General features: G+C 35.6%; 1 protein-coding gene across 2 annotated transcripts in view; it reads right to left on the bottom strand.

Annotated features, from left to right (window-relative positions):
- Positions 1-178: 178 nt before the first annotated feature.
- Positions 179-26525, bottom strand: part of LOC140158731 (exocyst complex component 3-like) — a 31954-nt gene continuing 5607 nt past the window's right edge. For both annotated transcript variants that reach the window (XM_072181927.1, XM_072181926.1), the window contains exons 2-21: positions 25984-26078; positions 19784-19859; positions 19436-19474; positions 19095-19204; positions 18446-18562; positions 18016-18112; positions 15595-15678; positions 14940-15112; positions 13681-13747; positions 13116-13208; positions 10625-10718; positions 10122-10240; positions 9923-9976; positions 8836-8918; positions 7905-7976; positions 7324-7476; positions 4960-5074; positions 4403-4483; positions 4167-4259; positions 179-3862 (exon numbers count right to left, since the gene is read on the bottom strand). In XM_072181927.1, the coding sequence (XP_072038028.1) occupies positions 3767-3862; positions 4167-4259; positions 4403-4483; positions 4960-5074; positions 7324-7476; positions 7905-7976; positions 8836-8918; positions 9923-9976; positions 10122-10240; positions 10625-10718; positions 13116-13208; positions 13681-13747; positions 14940-15112; positions 15595-15678; positions 18016-18112; positions 18446-18562; positions 19095-19204; positions 19436-19474; positions 19784-19859; positions 25984-26024 (1857 nt within the window). In that variant the 5' untranslated portion in view covers positions 26025-26078 and the 3' untranslated portion in view covers positions 179-3766. The remainder of the gene's footprint in view (positions 3863-4166; positions 4260-4402; positions 4484-4959; positions 5075-7323; positions 7477-7904; positions 7977-8835; positions 8919-9922; positions 9977-10121; positions 10241-10624; positions 10719-13115; positions 13209-13680; positions 13748-14939; positions 15113-15594; positions 15679-18015; positions 18113-18445; positions 18563-19094; positions 19205-19435; positions 19475-19783; positions 19860-25983; positions 26079-26525) is intronic.

The following is a 26525-nucleotide window of genomic DNA, read 5'->3' as shown; positions in this document are numbered from 1 at the left end:
TGGTGGTACTCATGTGAATCATGTTTGACTAAAAATTGTGATATCTGATAGAAGACAACCATGGTGGCATCATTTGTGAATATCATAATCCGTATTTAAGGAAAGTATGATTTGACAGTGGGAAAGCCCTTAAATGTTGCCATGATGATTTGTGGAAAGCAAGAATTACTTTTAAAAAAAATTCAGATACACATGATTACATGATGTGAAACAGAATGGATACATTGATGATATTGTGTGGTTTTTACTGATTTGGATGATTGCATTTTGCACAAGCCTGTGGATTGCACCTTTGTGTCACGGAGAGAAAATCGGTAAAATAGACTATTCCAGTTGAAATCCATACACCCCCTATTGAAGACATGACCTTAGTCTCCCACACAGGTGGTGTAGATTTCGGATGGAGTCACACATTCAGGTAACACCATTTGAAATTCATACTCCCTGTGTGGAAGATTAAGGTCTTGTCTTCCATAGGGGGTGTATGGATTTCAACTGGAATAGCCCAGTGGTCAGTGTGCGATCACTCATTGCTAGTAGATCAACTTTAATGTCATCACCTGGTTTACAGTGGGCTAATCCATTTAATATCCATACCCCCCCCCCCCTGTGAAAGATTTTGGAAACATCTTCCACAGGGGGAGTATGAATTTCAAATAGAATAAGCATATTAGCCAACTCTATTTGAAACACATACTCCCTCTTTCAAAGATTCAGGATGAATCTTTCATGGAGTGTGTATGAAATTCAAATGGATTCATTGCTCTGGTAAATATTTCCAAAATCTAACATGTGGGTGGATTTCAACTGGAATAGCCAGCCCATTTGCCATGTACTCACAAAGAAACTTTTGCTCTTCATGTTTTGAGCATCTTGCACAATCAAAGGTATATTCATGACATAAATTACACAACATATTATCTGTAATGTAATATACAGGATACTGTTTTCTATGTATTTAAAACACAGTACACTTATTATTAATGACACATTGATCAATCTGACAGATTTGGACAAATATAACTTTTAATTTGATAAGAATGGTTTGAAACCCGCCCGCCGACACCCTGAGAATTGCCTATTGACCTGGTTTTGGGTTTGAAGCCATCCTTAGATATCCAATGAAAATTACTTCAGTTTCTGACATCTCTTCACTGTGGTAATCACAAGCAACTTGGTACATTGCTTTTCTTGGGTAAATTGAGGTAAGCAGCATGCATTTCTCAGTGACAATATTCTTGGTATTCAAAGTGATCATATTATTTCATGTATTCACCAAGTTTCCAGGAAAAAATGGACCAAGTTTGTGATAATACACCAGTGAAGTTAAAATGAGTAAAATGTGTATTTGATTGGCTATTTGATCCAATCTGGTCCACCCTCTTTTAAATATCTGACACATGGTTTCATATGCCATAATATTATTGTTATTCAAGAAGTATCTCTGAAACTTGAGTTCTGATCCAGTTATAAAATAGACTTTATATTATGTAAATTCTATTTCAAAATTTGAACATTTGAAGTTTTTCTTAACCTTATTCCAACTATGAATTAAGAATGGAGTGGTAATTATATTTGTAAATAAATAAATTCCATTTCACATTGTGTAATTGGAAGCATGTTAAAAATAACATTTTGTGTGAATGTAATTTTGTCTACTATAGTTTGCGCAGCATACTTTGTGTACAAAAGTTTACTGTTTTATTTTCACAAAATAACCACAAGAATTTTCTCATAGCAATTGAATCTTTTTTTCACATGGTATTTGTCTATTTTCAAAGACTTGTTTCATATCGTTATGAATTCGGCAGAGAGACGAATAATAGTTTACTATAAATCACCCCTATTTAACACATTAAGAGCTTCAAGCGATTTGCTAAGTGTGAGGAGCAATAATGCTTTTTGTATTGTTTTATCTGTCAACTGAGGGTGACATTACTCATACTTGGATTTTATTAGGCCATATGCCATGATTACAACAATATCATTTCTGTGATGTTTGGTTGAGTGGGAACATTGATCCCTTCATAACTAAATAGGTGATGTTATAAGATGCACACAGACAGAAAACAGTCTTTGAAAATACAGCTATTAAAATTTAAAAATCAATCGAGTATATTATCAACATCTAATACATACACAAAATACATATCATTTCAGACAATGTTACATTTTACAAATTAGGGCAATGACAGCAAGATTGTATATGCAAGATTCATGGTAGTGACTTGAGATTAAGTTATCATAAATATAATAATAATTCATTGTATTATATCAATTTCTATAAAGGGCTACACCCTGATTTTGTTGAAAATCATTTTTGGCATTTTCTTGGGACAGATAATTGTTAGAATTTTAACAAGACATGATTATTGTTTGTCTAATTGCTCCAAGAATTAGCAAATATTTATTGATAATGGCTCAATATATGTCGCAAAATGGCTGAAGTGATCATAATCTTGTAAGTGCACATTGGTCTATCATAAAGTTTGTGCTGAAAGTCGGTTAAAACTTTAAGATATTGTCCAAAAATGATTATCCAAAACTTTTGATATCTACATCAAGGAAGTAAGATGATCAGTGAGCAGACAAGGACACTTGTAAAATCATGTGATTTTTGTTTCATTTTTTCCCAAAGTTTGATACCTGGGTCAAGAACAACAAGGAAGAATGATGATCAGTGAGTGTTTCATTTTTTCCCAAAGTTTGATACCTGGGTCAAGAATAACAAGGAAGAAAGATGATCAGTAAGCATGCAGACAAGGAAACTTGGAATATCATGTGATCTTTGTATCACTTTTGTTTCTTTTTTCATTTTGCCCACATGTAACCAAAGTTGGGATTTAACACAAATTTCCTTATTTATAAAGGAAGGTTGCTGTTAGGACAATAGTGAAAATGTCATTCTTTTAAATTCAATTATTTTAAAGATTCATTTTCAGTTATTTAAAGAATTTGTTTTTAACCAGATGCTCTGTTGATAAACAGTGTGAAAAATATATTTATTCAATGCTGATTCAAAAGGGGACAAGATATTAAAAATTGCACCAAACTTGTATAATTAGGTATCTGTTAGAAATTGATAATGTTTAGCAGAGCAACAGGCCAATTTCGATGAAATTGGACCATTTTTAAAGTTTGACATTCAGTGTAAAAAGAAATTTTTGACATTTTGACCTATTAGACCCCTGAACTAAGTACCATATGACAATTGACTTTTTTAAATTATTTCTAGCAATGAGAGGAACAATTTGAGTTACATCACAACGTCATGATGGGACCATTTTTAAGTTATGGTCCCACTATGACCTTTGAACCCTTGCGGAAACCATAGGGCATATAAAATGGAACCAATCATATTTTTATCATTTGAGGTTCAAGGATGCCAAAAAAGATTGGTTTCACTAAGTAGCAAAATAACACCCCAAATACATAAATCCATGTACTATTTAACATGTGTGCAAGTTGATAAATGAATATATTTGAGAATGCCGATTGGATCAATGTTTTGGTTTTGAGAGCGCTATTGAGAATATAGAAATTATTTCCAGAACAAAGTTGGTCTTGTCACTTTATAGAGTTACAACCCGACTGGCTAGTGCCTTAAAATGTTAAGGTCGACTGGCTAGCGCCTCGATATGCTAAGGTCCAGCCGTGCAGTGAGCATGAGTGAGATGTGAGATGAAATAGATGTTGACTCATAAAAACCTGTTTTGTGTATCTGCAGGACACATGAGTCTTCCACTTTCTGCAGATGGCATCATGGTTATTTCACTTGTACTGCTGAGAAAATTGTCTGCTTGATAATGACTTTCTCCTCATTGGCATTGATCTCAGGCTTTCTCAAGGCATCTGCTACCATCTGAAACAAATCAATTAGAAGAAAATCTTTAATAACATAAACAAATCCCATGTGTCCAAGTTACAAAACATTGAAAATGCTCTTGATGCCAAATTGCACTAACTTGCAAACGCCTCACAACCGAAGCTGTATTGAAGGTGGTTTATATTGCAAGCTATTGCACCAGTCAGTAAGAAATATATGCTGTTGTAGAGCTGGGCCATAGCTCCGGTAAAAGCTGCCAATTACACTGTATTAAGTGATGTTTGTAGCTAATGCTATAATAGTAGAGATTGACAGATATCTCATTATTTGTATGACTTACCTTCTTTCTACCAGTGTTGCCAAAGTCTCCTCTTATTCTAAGTATACGTGACAGGTGTTTACGTTGCACATCTCCATATAAATTCACCAAACACTAAAAACAAAAACAAACATAAACTTTTCAAGTTGGCCAATCTTGAGTCCAAGTTAATTAGAAGCTGATATTAAGAGATTCTACTTCATTTAAGTCCAAATTTAAATCTTGACAACTCTTGTACATCAAATGTAGAAACTTACAGTTATTTGAAGATTAACTGTAGTCTTTTCAACCTCAATGATCTCTGCTAATTTTGTAACAACTTCCCATTCTGTGCTTTTCTGAAAATAAGAACAAGTTTAGAAAAAGGAAAGTTGACAATGGTTCAAATGATAGTATACTATCCTGAGAGGAAAGTTGCTTCCATCAATGGGTGGTAACTCCTGCATCAAGTTTTTAGTTTTTTTTGTTCTTTATCAGCTTTTGTTCCTCACCGTTTTTGTATATAAGTTGCATTTGGACTGCACTGCACCATTCCATTCACAGCAAGATGGATGATCAAGAATCAAGAGATTGCGAGAGCCATATGTGGCAGATGGGGGGGCATTGTTCCTCCTAGCTTGCTCCTTGTGGGATGTTGCATGGCTACCATGATATTTTAGACCTTATGATATTTTGGACCTTTTTTGCCCATTTTTGTATATGTTGCCTCTGAAAGTTGCCTCAATCCTTGCCTTTCCCTTTGGAGACATCCTGGCTATACCACTGCTCTGATCTTTTTAATAGTCCTATCCTGACCCCAGTGTGTATTACCTACCTGGTCTGTTGTAACACCTGATAGTGATGTGAAGGTGTCTCTCAGTTTGTCTACGTCTTGGTAAATTTTACACGCTACTGCTTTTCTATCTGTGTCAGATTTACAAACCATTCGTCTGGAAATGAAATGATAAACCTACATATTTAAACATGAACAGATTAATAAACACTATGGACGGAATTGAAAAAAAGTTGGATGTAAGTCTCATCACATAACATTGCTCATATTATTGTTCAGTATGTTGGGGGAAGGTAGTTAACTTCTGAATCTGCAATTATGCATGTATCACAAATACCAAAATATTTCTGTGCAGTGAGCAATTCTAAAAGATGGTTTGGAACTATTTTTTGAGACCTGTTTATGTGTAGAACCGCATGTACAGAGATGCAGGTGGGGATGTGCAGTTTCGCATGCGGAACTGCAAGCGGATGTGTGCTGTACTGCACATATAATGGTCGATTGTAATGCCTGTACTTGAGGATGTTTCTTACACTCTCAGATAGGAAGAACCAATCAGAGCAAATGTTAGAAAAATGCAAACCATGCACTGATTATGTATAATGCAAGGGCGTGTACTACGCCAGTGCTTTTGGACGAGTTCATTTCTGTGGGTTGAAGCACTTATATTCGCTTTAATTTTCCAACATTTTGAGTGATAATTTTGTTATAAAAATAGCACAAATCATGAAAACAGTTTCTTGTGTGTATAGGTAATAAATGGGTATCACTTGTTGCTCGAGAAATTGTACAAAATTATGCACTTGTATGAGATGTTGATGCATCTAATACACTCCCCCTACAGGGCTCATAATAATAATAATAATAATAATAGCGACAAGGCACATATCCACTCAATTAAGAGCGCTCAAGGCACTAAAACAAAACAAACAAACAAAAACTAACAAGACAAAGAAAACTGGAACTAAATTAAGAAACATAACTTAAGAATTACAGAATGTCTCTGACATAAGATGAGTTTTAACAACTTTTTAAACACAGTTACATTTTTAGCAGTTCTGATATAAATAGGCAGTTCATTCCATAGACGTGGAGCTGCGATTGCAAATGATCTGTCACCCCATGTGCGGTTGGATTTTCTTTCTTGAAGAAGTTGCATGTTTCCAGATCGAAGCGTACGGGTGGGAACATAATGTAAAAGGAGTTCAGATAAATATAACGGAGCAATATCATTAATACATTTATATACAATCAACATAAGTTTAAAAACAATTCTTTGTGTGACAGGAAGCCAATGCAGTTCCTTTAGGATTGGCGTGATATGGCAATATTTTCTGGTGAAAGTAAGAATTCGAGCGGCAGTGTTTTGAATTTTCTGAAGGCGATAGAGTTGGTTTGCTGGTAATCCATAAAGAAGTGCATTGTTGTTATCCAAACGAGAAGAGATGAATGAGTGAATAATTTGTTCAGTAGCATCGCGACTTAGGTATTTGCGGATCCGGCTGATGTTACGTAGTTGAAGCGCTGAACAACGAATGACATTAGAGATATGAGGTTGCATGGTCATGTGAGTGTCAAAAATGCACCTAAATTGCGTGCTTTGGAAGATAAGGCAATTGCAGAGTCACCGATGCAAACATTTTCAATGTTGATTTTAGAGAGCTGTTGGTGGGATCCAAACAGAAGAAATTCTGTTTTATCATCATTTAATTTCAAGAAGTTTGATTTCATCCAATTACGGATTTCACTGATACAAATTTCAAGAGAAGCAATTGCAGAATTAGCACTATGTTGAGAAGATTCAAATGATAAATAAAGTTGCGTGTCGTCCGCATAAACATGATAATTCAATTGATGGCGAAGAATGATATTCCGTACAGGGTAGGTGTAAATGGTAAACCACTGAGGTCCAAGTACAGAGCCTTGAGGCACAGAATAATCAAGAATGGTAGAATGAGAAGTAGCATTGCCAATGCGAACATATTGCGGCCTATTTGTAAGGTATGATTTACACCAGTCCAGGGCAAGATCTTGAATGCCAAGATAATAGTGAAGACGGGAAAGAAGAATATTGTGGTCAACAGTGTCAAATGCAGCACTTAAATCGAGAAGAATCAAAGCTGTGATTTGGCCATTGTCAAGTGATGTGAGAATGTCATTATTAACTCGAAGAAGAGCAGTTTCTGTTCCATGGTAGTGTTTATAAGCTGATTGATAGGGATCTGATAGGGAAAATTTATTGATATGGTTTGAAATTCTGTTAGAAACAATTCTTTCAATTCACTAAATGCATTAATATCTCAGTAGCATACATTATTTATGCAATTTCACTCCCAACAAGTGGTACGCATTTATTAACCTATAATCCTAATTCTGGTAACAAAATACCACACATATTGCACTTACTTCTCCATCATTGCTTTGATGTATTCCTGTGTAATGTATTTCTCAATTTGCCGTATCCATGTTGTGAAATAATGCACCCTCATTCCAGATGTGTGATCGTGTATAAGTTGGCATATTGCACCAATTGCATCTTCCTCTGCACTATTATCTAACCTAAACATATCAAATTCAGTAAGAATTTACCCAATGTGTGAAAATTACCCACAACATGTTGACAAAATATTCGAATAAATTCATTTATATTCATTGCATGGTAACATTCCTGTATATTAATGACCTCATTTACATATGCATCATCATTGAATACATGCAAATTTGACAAAAACGTTTCACAGCATCCAACTCATTATTTATAACATTCGGCCGAAGCCAGGCTAAGCCCAATAATGCTCAGAGGCTACTAAATTCAAGGGATGCCATCCGGATATGATGGGACAGGGATATGGGAAGAGGTCCGATTTTAGCTTAGACATGCTCTACAACCATCATGAACTGCCAAATCATACTAATTATGCCAAATCATCCATACTAATCATGCTAATTTAAAAAAAAACACTTTTATGTAAGTCTTACTAACTTACCACTGTTTTGTCAGAATTCTGTCATGGTGTTGTTTCATTTGAGCTTGTAAAGTTATCAGAAAGAGATGTAAGCTAAAAATAAATCAAATAATTAATTAGTTACTTGTCAATTAACAATATAATAGTTGTTTTTAACTTCCCAAGTAAGAAAAGCATTATGGCTTAATTAGTTGTTAATTTTCAATCAGCAACATAGAGTTGTTTTTAACTTTGGAATACCCTACCAAGTTAGAAATTGTTTACTTTCACAAATTTGAATGTATATTATGCCCGGGGGGGGGGCTACTCCCATTGTGGCCTGTACACCATCCGCAATAATGAAAACGCGTAAAAAGGGTCGTTTTTCGTGGGTAGGCACGATACGCGCGTATAGGGTGTCAAAAACATGAAAAATTGGAAAGAAGGGTAGCAAAATTGCAATTGCTAAATACGCGGAAATGAAATTTAGGGGCAGGAAATTTGATGTTAGGAATGAAATCCCTGTTTATAGGGTGTCGTTTTAGCCAAGGGTTAAATCCTTGTTTAGGGTGCTTTTCAAAAGTTGATTATCGTGGATGGTGTACAGGCCACAATGGGAGTGAACCCCTCGGGATATTATGTTCTGTAAATTATACGGTGAAAATCATCATTTTTACAGCAGAATGCTGGCAACTTAGTTGTCAGGTATTAAAAATTACGGTCAAAGTTTTACAGTGTAGAATAGGGTTTGTTTTCTTGTATGGTGCATTGAGGTTTATTAGGGTTAAGTTAGATTTGTTGAAAAAATATGGAATCAGGCCTATAAAATAATTCCTGTTCATTTGTGTTCAGTACCTGTCCATATGTAGAGACAATAAAACATAAAAACACGATAGCTAATTGATATTAATTAAGACCTAACCTGTATACTTAAAAGTAACACAGATTATGGTTAAACATTTCTTATCCATACCATTCTCGAGATTGTTCATCAATAAAGCTCTTGAGATTAGCCAGTTGTTTTTCATGATCAACATCAGACAAACCAAATTTATCCTGCAACAGATTGAAATAAGGAAGCAAATGAACGAATGAATGATGATAATAATTAGGATACTATTAATATGTTGTAAAATAAAATCACATCAATTTTAAAGTTATTTTACACAAAACATTCTTTACTCAATACTCAATATCTACAAAACAATGTTGAAAATTACAATATAACATATACAGCCTGTCTCAAAAAAAATTGTGCAAGCGAAAAGCGCCCTCTTTGGCAATTAGCAAATACCATTGTGATATGATGCTTACATCAGCGTCAAGGGCGCAGTCTTGGCTCTCAAATACCGTTTGTTCTGTTCAATTTGCTTGTTTCAATCTCGAGATATGTTTATTTAACAACGAAAGGGTAAAATCACAATTGTGCCACTTTTACTAGGGAGCTGTACATGTAAATCAATGATAGCTGTTATTGATGCGTCTAATGCACTCCCTCGGGGCTTGTGCATTAGACGCATCAATATCAGCGAGCGTGCATTATTTTGTCTAATTTCTCTCCCAACAAGTAATACGTGTTCATTAACCTATAAGTGTGCAATATTTGTTTGTCTTTTAACATGTCCTGAGTGACAGTAGAGAGAACAGTATTTACCATGATTTTTAATTTTACAGCAGAATGTGAAATATTTATTAATCTTTTAATCTGTTTTAACTTTAAGTGAGAAAAGAGAATCATTGTTGTGTAATTGATGCATTCTTTTGATTTCATGAAGGAACGTAACTCTTGATAAACTTAATGCTATCACTGAAAGCCCTCTTCCCTAGTAAAAGTGGCACAATTGTGATTTTACCCTTTCGTCGTTAACTAATCATATCTCGAGATTAAAACAAGCAAATTGAACAGAACAAACGGCATTTAAGAGCTGAGACTACGCCCTTGACGATGATGTAAGCATCATGTCACAACGGTATTTTCTAATTGCCAAAGAGGGCGCTTTTCACTTGCACAATTTTTTTTGAGACAGGCTGTACATGTATAATTATATTTCCTAACTTACTTTCAACTGGTTAAGGTTTCTGTCTACCAGACAAAAGTTGTTCAGAATTGCAATCTGAAATCATAGAAAAGAAAATTATTAATTTAAGAATGGCTATATATTTATAATTTCTATAAAAAGGAGAATAAACATTTTGGTGACCGTATTTTAGTTAAGCACATTATTTACAGTACAAAAGAAGAAATTAAATGCCATTTACCGTGTGTTGAATGTAGAAAGCAGGACATTTGGGTTGTTCTACGGTGGATTTCTTTTTGGAACTCTGATTGTTAGGTTTGTGTTTGTTACCCCATTTGTTGATGTATTCCGTCACAGTACCTGAAAAAAAGTTGACCATTACATGTTTATATATTTGTTACAGTTTCATGATTTGTAATATCTGTTACACCACCCACCACAAATAAGGAACTAATTTACAATATATTGTGGCATTAGTATTTATAAACAGGGAAGTGAAACAGGATTTGGGAAGTAATAATAACTTGGCAAACAGGTACATGTCTTTGTTGAATTGATTTAAATATTGTTTCTTTGTTTCTTTGTTTATAAGCTTATAGTTTCTATACATGATGCAAGAACAGGATAAAAGCTTTAATCAAATAGTAATCACAGTAATAGTAATATCAATGTTGAAGTTGATGTTGTTGGGTTTTTTGTATATTCTTTGTATATTTTGTTGAGTCAATTCCTTGCCCAACTTACTGGTATACTCCTGCAAGTTTGCTTGTAGCTCCTTCAGACTTGTATTCACAATGTTATTCTTGATATCATCACGGACATGAGATGCCTGCTCAATCTAGTAAATCAAAAGCGACAAATCAGTGACTATACATACATACAGGGTGGGCCAAAAACAACTTTACCCAATTAAAAAGGTTCATATCTCAAAATTAAAAAGTCTGCTTCAAATTATTTTTACATATTCGTAAAGAACATCTTCTTAAGAGTATTTGGTGAAAAACTATCCAAAAATGTATTAAATTAAAAACATGACGCTAGTTTTAAATCAAAGGGTCAAAATTAACTTTGTCCACGCGAAGGCCTACTAGCTGTCGCGTCGCATCACTTGCAATACCGAGTTCGATAGAGAATGAGAACCACTCAGTATACGCACAAATTTGTTCAGCAATTTTATATAACACAACCAAATAAATCAAACATACACAATTTAAATTTCAAGCTACGATATTTCGTCATGATATGCAGCTTTCATGCTGCAAAGATATAAAAACAATTCTCTTTACAATTGTAACCTCAGACCTCATTTTTTGTCATTTTTTGTTTAATTTTATCTACAAGAAAGTTTGCACTTTTTTGCGTTCGTGGTATGTTCGGCCGGTAAATTGTTGCGTCGACAACTGACTCTGGGGTTAGCTGCAAGTTCCCTTTGAACCGCTGCACTATTTGCAGTTGAACGGTCAGTTCTTGGACGTCCGCTCTGTGCTTTGCATCTATTCACCACACTTCCGAGGTTGTGAAAGTTGTTCATGTGTAGAGTTATGGTAGGTTTTGGCGGGACTCTTACGTTCGGAAAACGAATCCGAAATTGACGCTGCACCTCCAAAGAGCTTTCTGTTTTTAAGTATACCTCTGCCATAAAAGTCCTCTCTTGTGTTGTGAATTGCCTTATCTTGATACCTTGCAAACCTATTTAGAAATAAGCCACGCAGTCTCAAAATGCAGTCTCAAAATTTAAAATTCAAAACTTGCGCCAGATGAAACCTTTGTAATTGAGTAATTGTTATGCTAATTGTTGGTCAATGACATTAGTGAAGTTCGAGTATATGACAAATAAATGGGGATTAAAATTAATTGTATTTCTTGCATGCATATAAAACAATCATCACTTTTCAAAGACAAGCCAAACGTGTTTACTAATTTCATGTATGCCTATAAACGCATATGTATGCCTTACTCGTAACAATCGGACAAATCCCATTGAATTACGTGTGGACAAAGTGATTTTGACCCTCGGACGTAAAACTAGCACCATTTTGTTAATTTAGCTTCTTTTGCTTTTATTTCTTCATCACATACTCTTAGAAAGATATACATTTAGAATATGTAACATTATTATGAATAGCTCTTCTATAATTCGAGCAACCACCCTCTGAAATTGGGTAAAGTTGTTTTTGGCCCACACTGTACATCATCATTTTATTTTCATTCAAATCAACATACAATATATATATAAAAGACACAAAATTTGAATGAGGAGATGCTCAAAAGGCCTGAAGCGAGCACCCCCTTACACGGCCCTAAGTTACAACATACAATTACACAAACTTAACAAATAATAAAGAAAAAAGAAAGAGGGGAAGAACATGCAAAGAAAGAACATGCAAAGAAAGAACCAAAGTAAATACATTCAAAATTAAAGCAGATTGGGTGAAGAGCTTGCAGGTAAATTTTAGAGGTGAAACCTACATGAGCTTATAGATTATGTATTGCTTTAGGTAAATGTCGAATCTACAGGGCACCCCAGAAGTTCATTTACCTACATTTCTAATACACATTATATTATGAACAGCATATGAATAGATTTTCCCAAAGAGGAATCTGGTACACTTGTTTTGATATTTAACTCAAAACGTTTTTGGTCAATGTTAGATGTAAGAGATAAAAAAACATTTCATTGCATAATTCAAGAAAACCATACAAAAACATGGATACTTTAGCTCCTCACTCTTACAATAAATAATAGCCTGTTTTTTACATTGTTGGTCACAAAATGATGAATACAATGTTAGTGATATTACAATCAAACATTTAAAAAAATCTTAATTTTATGTGTGGGTTCAAATGAATAGCATGCTATATAAAAGATTTAATAAGTTCAGTTTGTGTCGGAACAGAAAGAGTAAAAATAATCACAACTGAAACAATGATGAGGAAGGTGAATTGTAATAAATACACTCATTGAAAGAACAAGATGACACTTGTACAGTCTTAAACTTGTCAATTCAATTTTTTTAAACTTCCCTTTCTTTCACCACCCATTTCCTGCTTTATCAATGATACATTGTTTTAGAAACATGATAATTTATGTATAACTTACATATTTTGTATGTATTGTTTATGCCAGTGCATGCATTAGTATTAGTAAGATTTAATCTTTTTAAAGTGCATGCATTATAGAAATGAAAGTATAAAATATTGTTTCATATAATTGATGGATATTTTTTCAGCTTACATTTTCGTTAATCATCCTAAAAGTAAGTACTGGGTAATCTGTGTAGTAATAACCTTCATCATGTCGTTGTGGCTCACTGTCAGAAGACCAATCCTGAACAAAAAGATAAAAAATAATTTTAATTATTTTTTTCTTGTCACTTTGGTCCATTTATTGTGACATGTTTTTCATAGCAACTTAAAAGTTGCTATCATGTCACAATAAATGGACCAAAGTGCCATATTGCATTTACTACTTTGACGCATTGGATGAAAATTATTGGCACCCTTTAATAATAACCCAACAATTTACCTTCAAATAAGCCTCTGTTGTGCGGAAATCTCTTTTTATTTAAAGTTAACTTCATATATATTGGTAATAAATGTATGTTTTGTTAAATTTAATTTTTCTTCCAGTTAGGATTTTTTTTTTTTGGTTGTTTTATAATGAAAAGTTTGATTGTGAAATTCGTTTGAATTACCGCTACTGGATACACCCAGGGTTCGCTAGTCTTCTATACTGTCTTTCTTTAACCATCACTAGAGAGTGAATTAATTGTTTTTATTACTGTTTCATCTGCACCTACCGTGACATCTTTCTTCAAAGTCTTTGGTAACCAATCGCCAAGATTTGAACCAATTTCATCTAAGTACCTGTCAATTGACAAGACATGGATTTTTGGAAGGTAAGCATGGTATTTAAAGTCAACAAATCTTTACAAACCAATCACATTGATTTCTGCACTGTGTTATGAAAAACAGAAACCAAAGTCAGATTAGCATGATAAGTTACTCTGCCATGCATGCACATCTGTTTTAACATAACTAGATTTTGATAAAATAAGATATATCACCAAAATATGAACTAAATGAATCATATGAGTGCATTGTTTAAATATAACGAATATTCAGAAACTATACTGCGCCAATAAAGTATCCTTACACTTGGAAAAGTAATCACAATTTCAAAACTGAACAATATTGGGGTAAATTTGTTTTTTTTAAGGATGCACTATCTAATCCGGCACATTATGACACCACATTGAATCCAATGTGAGCTCAAGAAGTAAAGTTACAAGCAATTGAATAGATGAAGGTCCAGTTTTAAAAGTGACAAACTGGCCTATACAAGATGCAAAATGATTCCAACAAGTGAAACAAAGAGACAACACAGTTTCTTCAATGAAGCATTATTTAAAGCAGTTTTTATTTCAGTTTTTACTTCTCTGTACTTTTCATAACTTTCATTTTATTTGTCAGTTCTTTTGTTCCAATTTTCTTTTGTTCCTTTTGTTTTACATTAAAGCCAAACACATAAATTAGCCATTCACCACTCTCAAACCAGATGTCTAGCCTGTGGAGTTTTGAATAGGCTAGTTTGTCACTTTTAAAACTGGACCTTCGTCTAATCAAATGCTTGTGACTTTATTTCTTGAAGTCACATTGGATTCAATGTGGTGTCATAATGTGCAGGATTAGATAGTGCATCTATTAAAAAACAAATTTACCCCAATATTGTTCAGTTTGGAAATTGTGATCATTTTTCCAAGTGTAGGCCTAAGGATACTTTATTGGCACAGTATATGTTTCATTTCTAGTTAACATATTGCTATAATAATACAGTTTGCAGGAAAAAGTCACTAAGATTGAAGAGACACTATGATAGTTTCTGAGATATTTCCAGGTATTAAAAAACTTGCATACTTGTCACAGCTGTATCTGAAATGGATATTCATAACATATTTTCAAATTGCTGGTTCACATATCACACACACTCAAAATGTTCACAAATAATGAAAACATACAATGGACAAAAATAATATTGAACATAAATCGTTTGCATTACCTTTGTCTTAATGTTGTCAGTGTCTGATACGACAGTGGTGCGCCCAAATATTCACTATCACTGATCGCCAGAGTTGTGTTTTTCAGCAATGCCGATCCCGTGTATTCGTTTACCCACACAAGAATTTGTGTCATTTCGGCTTTCTCCAAACCACCTGAAACAATGTCCTCCAACTGGTAAAAAATAGTTAGAATACTAGTATGAGTATTCTGCTTGTTCACTGTATAATGATGATAATGATAAGCAAACAATAGCATTCGGTGACTGTTGAAAATCATGTGCATTGTGGAACTCCACGTCCAGACATCAGATCAGTGGCGTAGCCCATGTAGCCCCTTGATCGCCATGATATTGAAAAGCTTGAAACATTTTTGTACTTTTTAGACCATTTTGACCATTTTCGTCAAGTTTTTCCCCATGAACGTTATGCTGGGTTTCCCATTGTTTTGAATTGAATCCGGGAATTGAATATGCTCACTGTCATGTAGCTTCCATTTACTTCTGTTCTGATATTGAATATCAGCGCATTATAAACTATTGCATATGTATCTGAATGTATAGCATGTATGGTGTCTTAAATTAACTTACCAACGTTATTTCTGTTTTAGAAATGTGTTCCTTTTAAGGTAAAATTTAAAAATGGTTAACTGCTTACGTGTTTGGTAATACTTTCATGATAGCACACCACACAGTCTTTGTATACATCCCAGTCATCAGGACATAGGGGAACACAGACTTGCTGGAAATATAAAAACGGTAAAATTCTTTATAATTATATAAAAAGTAAAATGTCTCACAAACAACATTGCGCTTCTTTCCGGGACTTCTTTTCAACATTTTCTAAAACTTCATCAAACACCTTCCCTAAAAATGCTGTATGACAAAGACAATATCAATCCATCAAACTCATGTAAGCAGAAGTTGCAGAACAGCAAATGATATAAAATTATTGTACATTACTACTGATGAACCGCATGATGAAGGCAGGTACAAAGCCGAGGCTTGAGAACAAGCAGCCCCTAGTACATTAAATAATCAAAAAAACAAAAACAAATAAACACAAAAACATTTAAAAAAAAAAACAATTACCCATCTTATAATAATACAATTTTAAGCAAATAAATAATTAAGCAGTGTTTGTTTGATAAATGGTATACTGAACAATACAGGTCTAGTCAACAAAAACATGAGAGGCAGTAATTACATTTTAGATACCTTAACATGCTATTTTTGAATTCAGTTATACCAGTTTAGTTTCTTTAATTTCACTTGACAAACTATTTGCTGGAGGTTGATTGTCAACAGAATGATAGATGACACATTCCATAATGTGATGTACAGCAGCAAACGTGTAAGATTATAAATATTATTTGTATGTCTTTGCCAAAGACGACCAAGGAATTTGATTTACTGTATAATATCCGGGATAATATCAGGGCCGTGACACTCGTATTCAATCCCTGTACAAAAAGTGAAGTCACTTTACGGCAGTTTGATTGACATATCGGCAGTTTGAGTGACGGTTGTTAGGGAGTTTGGTACCAAGTTTGGTACCGTAGTAATTGATTGACAGTTTTGGTAGTTTGGTACCCTAAATTTTTCCAAGATGGCGCACATCGACTGCCAATTATTCGGACCCTTTCCAGCAAAAATGCAGCTTATTTAGCCAGTCTCGTCATGGGGTCATCGAAGAGAATATTTTCCTAGCATATTGAGCTAACTCCTCAGCTATTTGGTTTTTCACGATATGATAGTAATGGAAAGATTCGACCAAATGTTCGCCGTTTTTCGCCATTTAATTTTTTTTGAAACGATGACGTAAACATGCATCATCTCTTCCACAGGTGATACACTCCTACACAGCTATGCCATCACATGCATGAAGGCGCATAGGCTGAATGACTGACTTCATTTGCGCAAACGAGTGGCTTATCCTATAGTATATTAGTACTCGAGAATCCTTGATAATATTATACCAATGTATATAAGAACAGATATTGGAATAATGTGTGTTCCAATATGTGATGTGACGGGAGAAAATGACAGAAAGAGGCATTATTTTTATTTCATTAGGATTAGACATTGGATCAGGTTTTATACAAAAACTGAATTATACTTCTATTGATCCACAATCATAATGATATGGTTACGCATTTTAAAAGCATTTAAAAATGCTTTTAAAATGCGTAACTCATTTCTAACTATGCAAGGAATTTGTTGCCCTGCTAGCTGCTTGTGAGCAGCTTGTGAGTAGGCATATAGACGAATCCAATTCCACGCATTCCTACACCTTAATGGCTGCCAAAGTTGGGTCCCCGACGGCTCCCCCGGTCCCCGCACTCCGTGCATCCGCGGGTATTCATGCTTGTCGGTGAACTTTAAAAACACCCCCTTTTGCAGCTCGTTTCGCGAAGTTTTTAGGGGAAAAACACCCCTTTTTTTAGCGATTATTATTTACCCTTCGACAATACCTCTATTTTCGCTAAAACGCGAACGATATTTCTAATATACCCTTTTCTGGAAGAAACGCGTAGGCTGCTCGATGAAAATACCCTTTTTTTTCAATTTCGCGAACATGTGGTTTAAAAAAACACCCCTTTTTTGTGTGTTTCGCGAATCGCGTTTCTTCATCTGAAAACACCCCTTATTTCGCGAAATTTTCGACGAGCATGAATACCCGCGGATGCGCGGAGTGCGGGGACCGGGACGGCTCCATCTCACCTAAAATGTGAAATGATGCGGCCTTGGAGGGTATTTAAAACTGCATTCTATCACCTGTGTTACACGTAGACAAAAGAATAATGACAGTGTACAACACAAAAGAATCTAATATCGAATTTTAAGCGGCTTTAATCCACCCAATTGGGCAGTCACTACACCAGTTTGGTGCATGCGGGGACCCGTCATCACTGGTCATGGCCGACCAAATCCTGACCATGACTATGACTTGGCTCGTTGGATTTGTCTATAGCCTACGTCATAAGGAGACTAGCACATTCCCCTTATTTGAAAGTATTTGAATTAGCAATCAAGGAAACAAAATATGGACACGCATATAAAATGACAATAGGCCTACCTTGATCTCGAGAAGATCACTAATAACAGCCTGTCGTAACCTTTCCAAATGAAGAGCAAGCCAATTTTCAGGTGCATCTTTCGGGATTTGGGCAATTCTGAAATAAACGAGAAGTAAAAGCTAGAAAGTGCACTTTCTCCATTGCATATCCCATTCCATTTGTTATTTTTCTCGTAACGCATTGTAAAAAAAGCAATTCAATTAGAATTTGATCTGTTCAGATAATCCGTTACAATAATCTGTTCATTGCATACCACCGGGAATGCAACAAAGCAAAATAATGTCGTTTTTCCATTTTCTGGAATGCCTTGAATTACTTATCAAGCAAACTGCATAGGACGGCGACCGATGACAAAAACGACGACGATAATGAAATAATGTATCTGTTAAAAGTTGTATAACTTGTAATTTTATATTCACATGAACTTACCTATTGTTAATGGTGTGTTTAAATCCTTCCCATGTTTTGACCTTCCATTGTTTAGGTCTACCAACTATTTCAAAGTCTTCCATCTTTGCTACATATGCCACGTAATCTCTGTCACACCTTAAAACGATGCAAAAAGTTTCATGAATGATGAAATATAGAAGCACATGACAGAAGCTATGTTGGTTACAATAAACTTGTAATTCGTGTCAACAAACATGACAAAGGTCTATTTATATATTTATTTATTATTTATCAAAACCATATTTATATACAGGGTTACCCTTCAGAAAAATCTGCTGTTACAGGGGATCTGTATCATAAAATAATTATCTAATTTGGTTAAGAAAATGTGTTTTCTCAGATTTTTTGAAACTTGGTTTATCAAAAATTGATTTAATTGCACTTGGTAAGTTGGCCCAATCTTGAATGGCAATAAAAAAAAACACTGAGAGCCAGAAGTGACTGATGGTAGTAGATTTAGAAACATGAAACCATGGAAATAAGAGAATTTCCATGATGAAACATGATCTGTCCGTATTCATGTCCGTATTCATGTATTCTGGTTTAGTGTGGGGTGGGGTGGGGTAACTGGGGGACTAAGCTCTGCATGTGTATAGGCTATACGCAGTATGTGTTTGATTAGACTTACCGTTCCTCCTCTTGTATTATTTGAAGCACAGTTTTTAGTACCAAAGGATCATCTTTGGCTAAAATCATAAATTTCCTCATCAGATTTGTAAGTTGCACCTGAAATTCGTCCTACAAGAAATAATTTAAAACAATATCCATAAAGCTGTAATCATATAATGACCTCAATCAATATTGTTTTGAATGAAAATGGCATCATTTTCATCGTAATTTGTTATGTTTTGTTTTACAGTTATTTCTTGTTTGTATTTTAAGGCAGAGAGAAGTTTTAAAAAACTCTACTGGAATCGGAATAACATGCATCGTCTTATACGAATTTAGCGTTGAAGTAGACAAACTCACCGAGCGCTGGTCAATACCGGTAAAGGAAGTCACAGATAACTGAAATTGAGCAGCAAAAACGATTACATAATAACACAAACTGGCTATATTATAATTTTGGTCATGTGACCATAAACTCATTCAATTATTATTAGAAATCAATTCTTCAAAAATGTAAAAATAACAATTATTATTTATGGTACATAAGCAGGGATATCCCTGATATAAGTCATCAAGTTTCGTGAAACAGAAGATAGGGCCTTTTAAAAATAATATGATTCGATATTCTGGTATATAATGGTTCAGTTCGACAGCGAAAACTGACTTCATTGAATTGTTCTTTTACTTTATGATCAAAGTAAGATTTACCTTGCGACTCGTGGTAGCTCCTTGCTTGTGGGCGGCATGCAAGATGTCAAAGCGAGATTTTTCTTGAAACTTAATCCTGTGTGAACAGATTATTGAAGAAACGTAAAAATATTAACAATGATCTTATTGAAGCATGTTTAATAGAATGGTTAACTATTAGATATGGCGTAAGGACATGAGGACAAAACATCAGTTAAAATTAAGTTTAATAACTCTCATATCAGGGGAAACCTACTCAATTTGGCCGAGAATCTAAAGGTAGACCCATTATTTATACAAATTTCCAAGAAAATTAACATTATTACTAGCTCTATTTGGTGCATTTTAAAAAGTTGCAAATCAAAATGATCACGCAGTTGGAATCAAGCAGGATTGATATAACGTGGAGAAGCAATAGATTACGTAACGCATTGTTCCTTTGTGCCGATTTGATTTGCCGACAAGCTATTCACCCGGGCTATTCATCGAGAGGTACCTTTTGTTCAGGACAAAAGGGTTCCGCCATTAAATCGGTATCTGACCTGCCAGCGTATTAACGCTTTACCAGGCATGCTACTGTCAATAAGTGATCAAAAGAATGTCATGTGAAAGCGCCCACTTGAGCGAAAGGTACCTTTTGTTCTTATACAGCCCACGGGTACGTTTGTGATTGAGTCTTCGCCAGCACACAAAAGCACACTTTACCGTCGACGTAGAATTATTTACCGTCAACCTTAATTTTGGCGCCTCATTTAAATACCAATTTCCATTTTAAAAGCCAGGGGCAAGTGAGGGAGTGAAGGAGGGGTCAAAATTCGTTGTTTTATTGGAGCGTGGACAACCTGTTCTTCGCACGATTATGTGAAGATGGTCGACGCAGGAAAATAACGATTTCATTGACAATTTGCTCACACAGCTAGACAGGCGATATAGCGAGTAGCGATTCAACTATGAGTGAATTTGACAGAAATGAAGGCTGCGTATACGGTTTCATTAATCATTGTTAATTGAAGATAGAACATTATTTCTGTTAATGATTGATGGCTTGTGTGTCGAGTCATGATTAATAACGAGATGTGCGATCATATCAAATGAAAAAGATGTGCTGCTCATTTTAAAGTAATCAAGTCAAATGGATAGGGAGCTGTAACCGGCACAACAACATAATAATAACACATGAAAAATAGAACACAAAATTATTATATAGAAGTTAAGAGGTAATGTTGGTGATTTTACGTACGAGAGTACTGTGATATCTCTGGATCAGAGAAGATCCCCGGAGAAGATCACATTTCCTCTGTGGATGAATATCAATGTCAATATCTTCAAGGTCATTTTGCTACGCTGGAAAACCTCGCTCTATAAGATTAACTAAGATCTGGAGCAGTTGCTTCAATGTTTTCTTGCAGGCCTAGGCCTACACATTCATCACAGCAAATATTGTTAACTGAACTTCTTGTAATATTATACAGGTTATCCACGTGACTCATGTGTGACTTCTAACAAAAGGCGCTGGTTCCCGTAGTAGTCCTCATTCAAACTCATTCACTTACACTTACACTTACACTACAGTTTGATGGGAGAGAGTAGGCTTACGCCTTTAAGTACCCCATATCTTTCCAATGTCTGTCTAGTTGTGATTTGAAGGAGTTTGTTGTCATAGCATTTACGACGTAGGATGGCAAGGAGTTCCAATGGTTAACAACTCTCTGTGAGTAAAAATCGTGTCTGCTCCTGAGTGTAGCCTTGGTTTGAACAGCTTCTGACTATGTCCTCTTGTGTCTGTAGTTACTAGCTTGAAGAACCTGTCTTGGTCCACTCTCTCAAATTGATTTAAGATCTTGAATGTTTCGATTAAGTCGCCCCTTATATAGTCTTCTTTGCTCCAAAGTATAAAGCTTCAGCTTTTGAAGTCTTTCCTGGTAGGTCATCTCTCATCTGGGACCAAATTAGTAGCTCTTCTTTGAACTTTTTCCAGAGTGGTGATATCTTTCTTTAATTCGTGACTCCAAGCTTGAACACAGTATTCCAGGTGTGGTCTGATGTAAGCTTTGTAAAGCATGGTGAAGCTGTCTCTAATGAATTTGAGTGTGCGTTTGATAACCCGCAGAATTCATGGCCTTCTGGGCTGCTTTAGTACATTGAACGCTCGACTTGCAGTCACTAGTCAGATAAACACACAGGTCTTTCTCTTCCTGTATGGTTTCAAGCATAACACCATCCATTACGTATAGTCAACTTTTTTTGCACTTCCCTGCGTTGCATCTAAGGAGCCACTTGTCTTTGAGGACCATTTCTGGAGCTTATCTATGTCACTTTGGAGTTTATCTGCACTCTCTGGAGTTTCAACAGTGGTGAAAATCTTGGTGTCATCAGCAAACATTTGTATACTGGAGTTCACATGTTGTGGCAAGTCGTTGATGTACAAAATGAACAGCAGCGGTCCCAACACTGATCCTTGAGGAACTCCGCTAAGCACATCTGCCTGGTTTAAAGTAGCATTTCTTACGGTGACTGTTTGTGTTCTTCCCATTAAGAAATCCTGGATCCAACTCAGAACTTTTCCAGTGAAGCCATACGCATTTAACTTGTTGATTAATCTCTTATGTGGCACCGAGTCAAAAGCTTTTGCATAGTCCAAGAATATGATGTCACAAGTAAATTTGTAGGCATGATTTTCCTTTCATAAAGCCGTGCTGTCTTAATAATAGTGCACCATGTTTTTCAACTTGTTCCGTCATCTTCTTCTATGGTTTCCATTATCTTACATGGTATACACGTGAGGCTCAATGGCCGGCAATTTCCTGCACTCTTTTTGGAACCTTTCTTGAAAATGGGAATCACTCTGGCAGTCTTCCATTCTTTGGGTAAACTTCCTGAATCCAGTGATTTTCTGAAGAATAGGTACAATGGCAATGAAACTTCTTCGCTACATTCCTTCAACACTTTTGGATGAACACCATCTGGTCAGGCTTTATTTTGTCCAGTTCTTTCTTTACATCCTCTGGTGTAAACACTACATCTTCTACTTCCTCTCCAATCACAGAATCTAACTTGTGTGAATACTGACTAGAAGAAAATACTCCCGCTGCTTCTTCATCATTTTCTGTTAGGTTCCCATCCTCTTTCTCCACTTGTGCTACTCCAAATTTCACTTTCTGGTTCTGCCTTCTGCTTTTGGCTTTTGGCTTGGATTTAAACTCCTTCATAAGTTTTTGCTCATACTTCGCTTGCGCTTCCCTCACAATCTTTCTTGTAGCATTGTTCTGATTATTCTTCATAGTCTTTATACTGCTTTGATTTTCTGTATCTTTTATACACATTATACTTTTTCTTCACAGACTTTTCCCCCTTGGAGTTCAACCATGGCGGTTTGTATCTCTTTTTTGTCTTTTTCTGTGGTATGGTTGTACACACTCTTAAACAGTTGCCATGCTTCTTCGCTGTCGAGATCTTTCATCTTCTCTTCCCATTTGATGCTTTTCAGATCATGTTTTATACTCTCGTAGTCTCTTTTGTTGTAATTTAACTTGTCTCCTGGTAGCTCGTCTCTGGTAGAGATTTCAGCATTACATACATAAGTCCATGACAAACCCACATGGTCGCTTTTACCTAGGGGTGCCATATCTTCCAGGTTTTCCACCATAAATTCTTCATTTGTGAAGATGAGATCTAGTGTTGATGGCTTTTGCCCCTCTCTGTATCCGGTTGGTAATTTCCACACGCTGAACCAAGTACATGTCGTTTACCGTGTCAAAGAAGATGCTGGCTATATAGGTGGGTGTCGGCAGCCCTGACTTGTCCCGGTGACTTTTCCATTCTTCCAGTTTATTTCGGGAAAGTTAAAGTCTCCAAATAGGAGGATGTGACTGTACTTTATCTCTTCAATCTTCTTTCAGCTCGTTCTTATCTTCACTACTATTTGGACTGCGGTAGCAAACTCCAACAAGAAGACTGTCTCCCCCAACCCCACACTGAGCTCTCGTCGAACTTGGAGTCATTTAATGGTTGACAGGCCGTAGCTTGCATTGAGTCGTGCACATACATAAGTACTCCTCCTCCACTGGCGGATACTTCGTCATTTCTGAAAAGTGTGTGGTTGTCAAGGTTAACTTCGCCATCTAGAACTGAGCTGTCGCACCGGACTCGGACCGGTGACGCCGATAATCTTAGGCTTCAACTCATCAATTGTCTCTTGGAACTCTCCCCGTTTATTCATGATTATCTTGCGTTGGTGTGATAACAGTGATGAAAAATTTGGGTGGGGTTTACTTGGATTGCAATCTTCATGCTGCTTTCCATTTGTATCATTGTCTATATACTTTTTAGCACTATTTTTTGCAATTTCCTTTTTGGTACATGTTTATGGGTGCAGAAACGGTGACACTGTGCTTAACATCTCTTGATGCTTGGTTTCCCCTTCTTGCGTGTTGTCTTCCTGACACAGGCTGGGGTGTTTCCCGACTATCGGCTACGGTAGTCTTGATGCTTGCAATATTATCTCCCCTGTTTGCAGTTGGTCCACTTGACGACTGTGGGGTGTTTTCATTCTGAGCGGTGTATCCCGTTCTTGCAGAAAGGCCACTTGACGTCTGCTGGGTTTTAATGGTGCAGTGTGCTGGTGCTGGTGCAGATGCTTCTGTGCTATATTTTGTAGCACTGTCCTTACTACTTCCCACCAGTTGCTCCTGGTAAGCTGGAGATATGATCATCTATTTTCCACGACCTCGGAGTTACTTGCATAACTTTGGCGGGCTATTTTGAAACAGTCATGAAGGTACTTCTTTTGAAAATCCTAAACAAGTTATAGCAGTCGTTGATAGGATATGCAGCTTATAGAACACGGATAACCTCTATAACATGAGAGCTAATATGCAATTATGCTAATCGTCGTTTTACAAAATAGCTGTTGCGTTTTATGAAATTGTTTTACGGAATTAACCTGAACATAGAACTGTTTAAATTGATTTTCTAAATGTTTTGGCATTTTACAAAGTTAAAACGTAGTCCAGGTAGCTTAATTCAATCCATTAGGCCTACTACATTTTGTAATCATCAAGTTATCAGCCATGAGTCGGCCTTTACATTACGGTTACGGTATATGACATTGGCCAAAACAACTGATTATATTAGAAGTTACGGTATTAGCAAACATGATAAGGGTGACTTGTACAGGTTACTTATGTTATAGGGAAATCACACTGATTTAGGAAGTTGTTTGTTTGTGTGAAACTTATTACTTCCTCTACTCATGCGGCATGTAACAGTATTGAACACATACCCTATACAAAATGCTGTACATATCTTTGTGTAAACTAATCTTCAACCTTAACCTGTTCAGGGCGACGCGTTTGGTTACCTCGGCTTCCCAATTAAAGTGATATCAAAAGATGCACATTTAACAATTAAAATGTAAATGTAGATGACATACTACTGTATAGTCTAACGCATTAATCATGACATGGGTCATGTCCTTGTTAATCAAAATCCTCCCTTGGTTATGTTATAACGATATACGATCATCCTAAAATATTTAAAGTAAGTTCTAGATGTTATATTTTATTGTTTGCTTTAAAGGGCTCGGATAGTAACGTTTGCACAGATTTCTTTTGGAACATTAAGAGCACATCAGACATATCGAATTGCATTCTCAATATGAGAGATGTCATTGTCCATGATATCAAATAAGTAATTTTTTGAAATTCGCGAATCGCGATATAATACAAATTTTATGGCAAATGATTAAAAATTGATATTTTTGATATTTAACAGTCCTCGAAGTAAACTTTATAAATCTAATGATATGTACTTAAAGGAGTATTTCGTGATCATAGCATCTTTTATGACAATTAATTTTCAGTATATAGTATTTCTACGAAAAAAGCTTATTCCCAAAATGTATACCTTCAATAGGAAAGATCTAAATTTGTAAATGATCGTCGGGTTTTCCTCCCAGCTACATATACACTTTAAGTACATATCATTAGATTAATTAAGTTTACTTCGAGGACGGATCAGCAATAGAAAAATATCAAATTTAATAATTTGCCATAAAATTTGTATTGTATCGCGAATTTCAAAAAAATCAAAATTATTTGATATCAGAAGGACATTCCTATTCAGAATGTAATTCGATATATCTTATGTGCTCTCATGTCCCAGAAACCAGAATAAAATACTGTGCAAACGATGCTATCCGAGCCCTTAATAATATGACTTACTGTTCATATTCTCGGCGTAGATTCTCCCATTGACGGGTCATGTCTGTATCCTTCTTCTTCTTCCTCTTGCTACCGATTTTGCTGACCAAGTTATTCTATTCAAATTATAAAACAAGAGTAAAATAATTTATAGCCTTCTTAATGAGTAAATAGGGGAGAGCGGGGAGTGTTCGCCCTAGGGGCAGGTTCGCCCACCCCTTGTTTCTCAGTACTACGGCTATCAGGGAATTTGGTGATGGCAAAATTAGGTGCCATAACTTCTCATTAGATATTAGCTACGCGACATATAGGGACGTGTTCATCGAACTGCAGCCAAAACAAAAAAATTACACCAAAACGTAATTTTTTCTTGCATTCATAATGTTGTATTATCATTGATACATAAATACAGATGGTTTTAATGGAAATCTGTATTGGGAACATATGGGATTTGTCAAAGATTTAATGCAGTTATAATCTCCTTATTCGATTTGTGTTTTGCATACCCTGAAGAAAATACAAAAATGTGCACAAGGGGCTCGTTCGCCCTTTTGAGGATGGGG

Source organism: Amphiura filiformis, chromosome 8 (assembly GCF_039555335.1).
Source record: "Amphiura filiformis chromosome 8, Afil_fr2py, whole genome shotgun sequence".
Classification (NCBI taxonomy): domain Eukaryota; kingdom Metazoa; phylum Echinodermata; class Ophiuroidea; order Amphilepidida; family Amphiuridae; genus Amphiura; species Amphiura filiformis.
The sequence above is the reverse complement of the archived record's forward strand: the minus strand, read 5'-3'. Positions and strand labels throughout refer to the sequence as shown.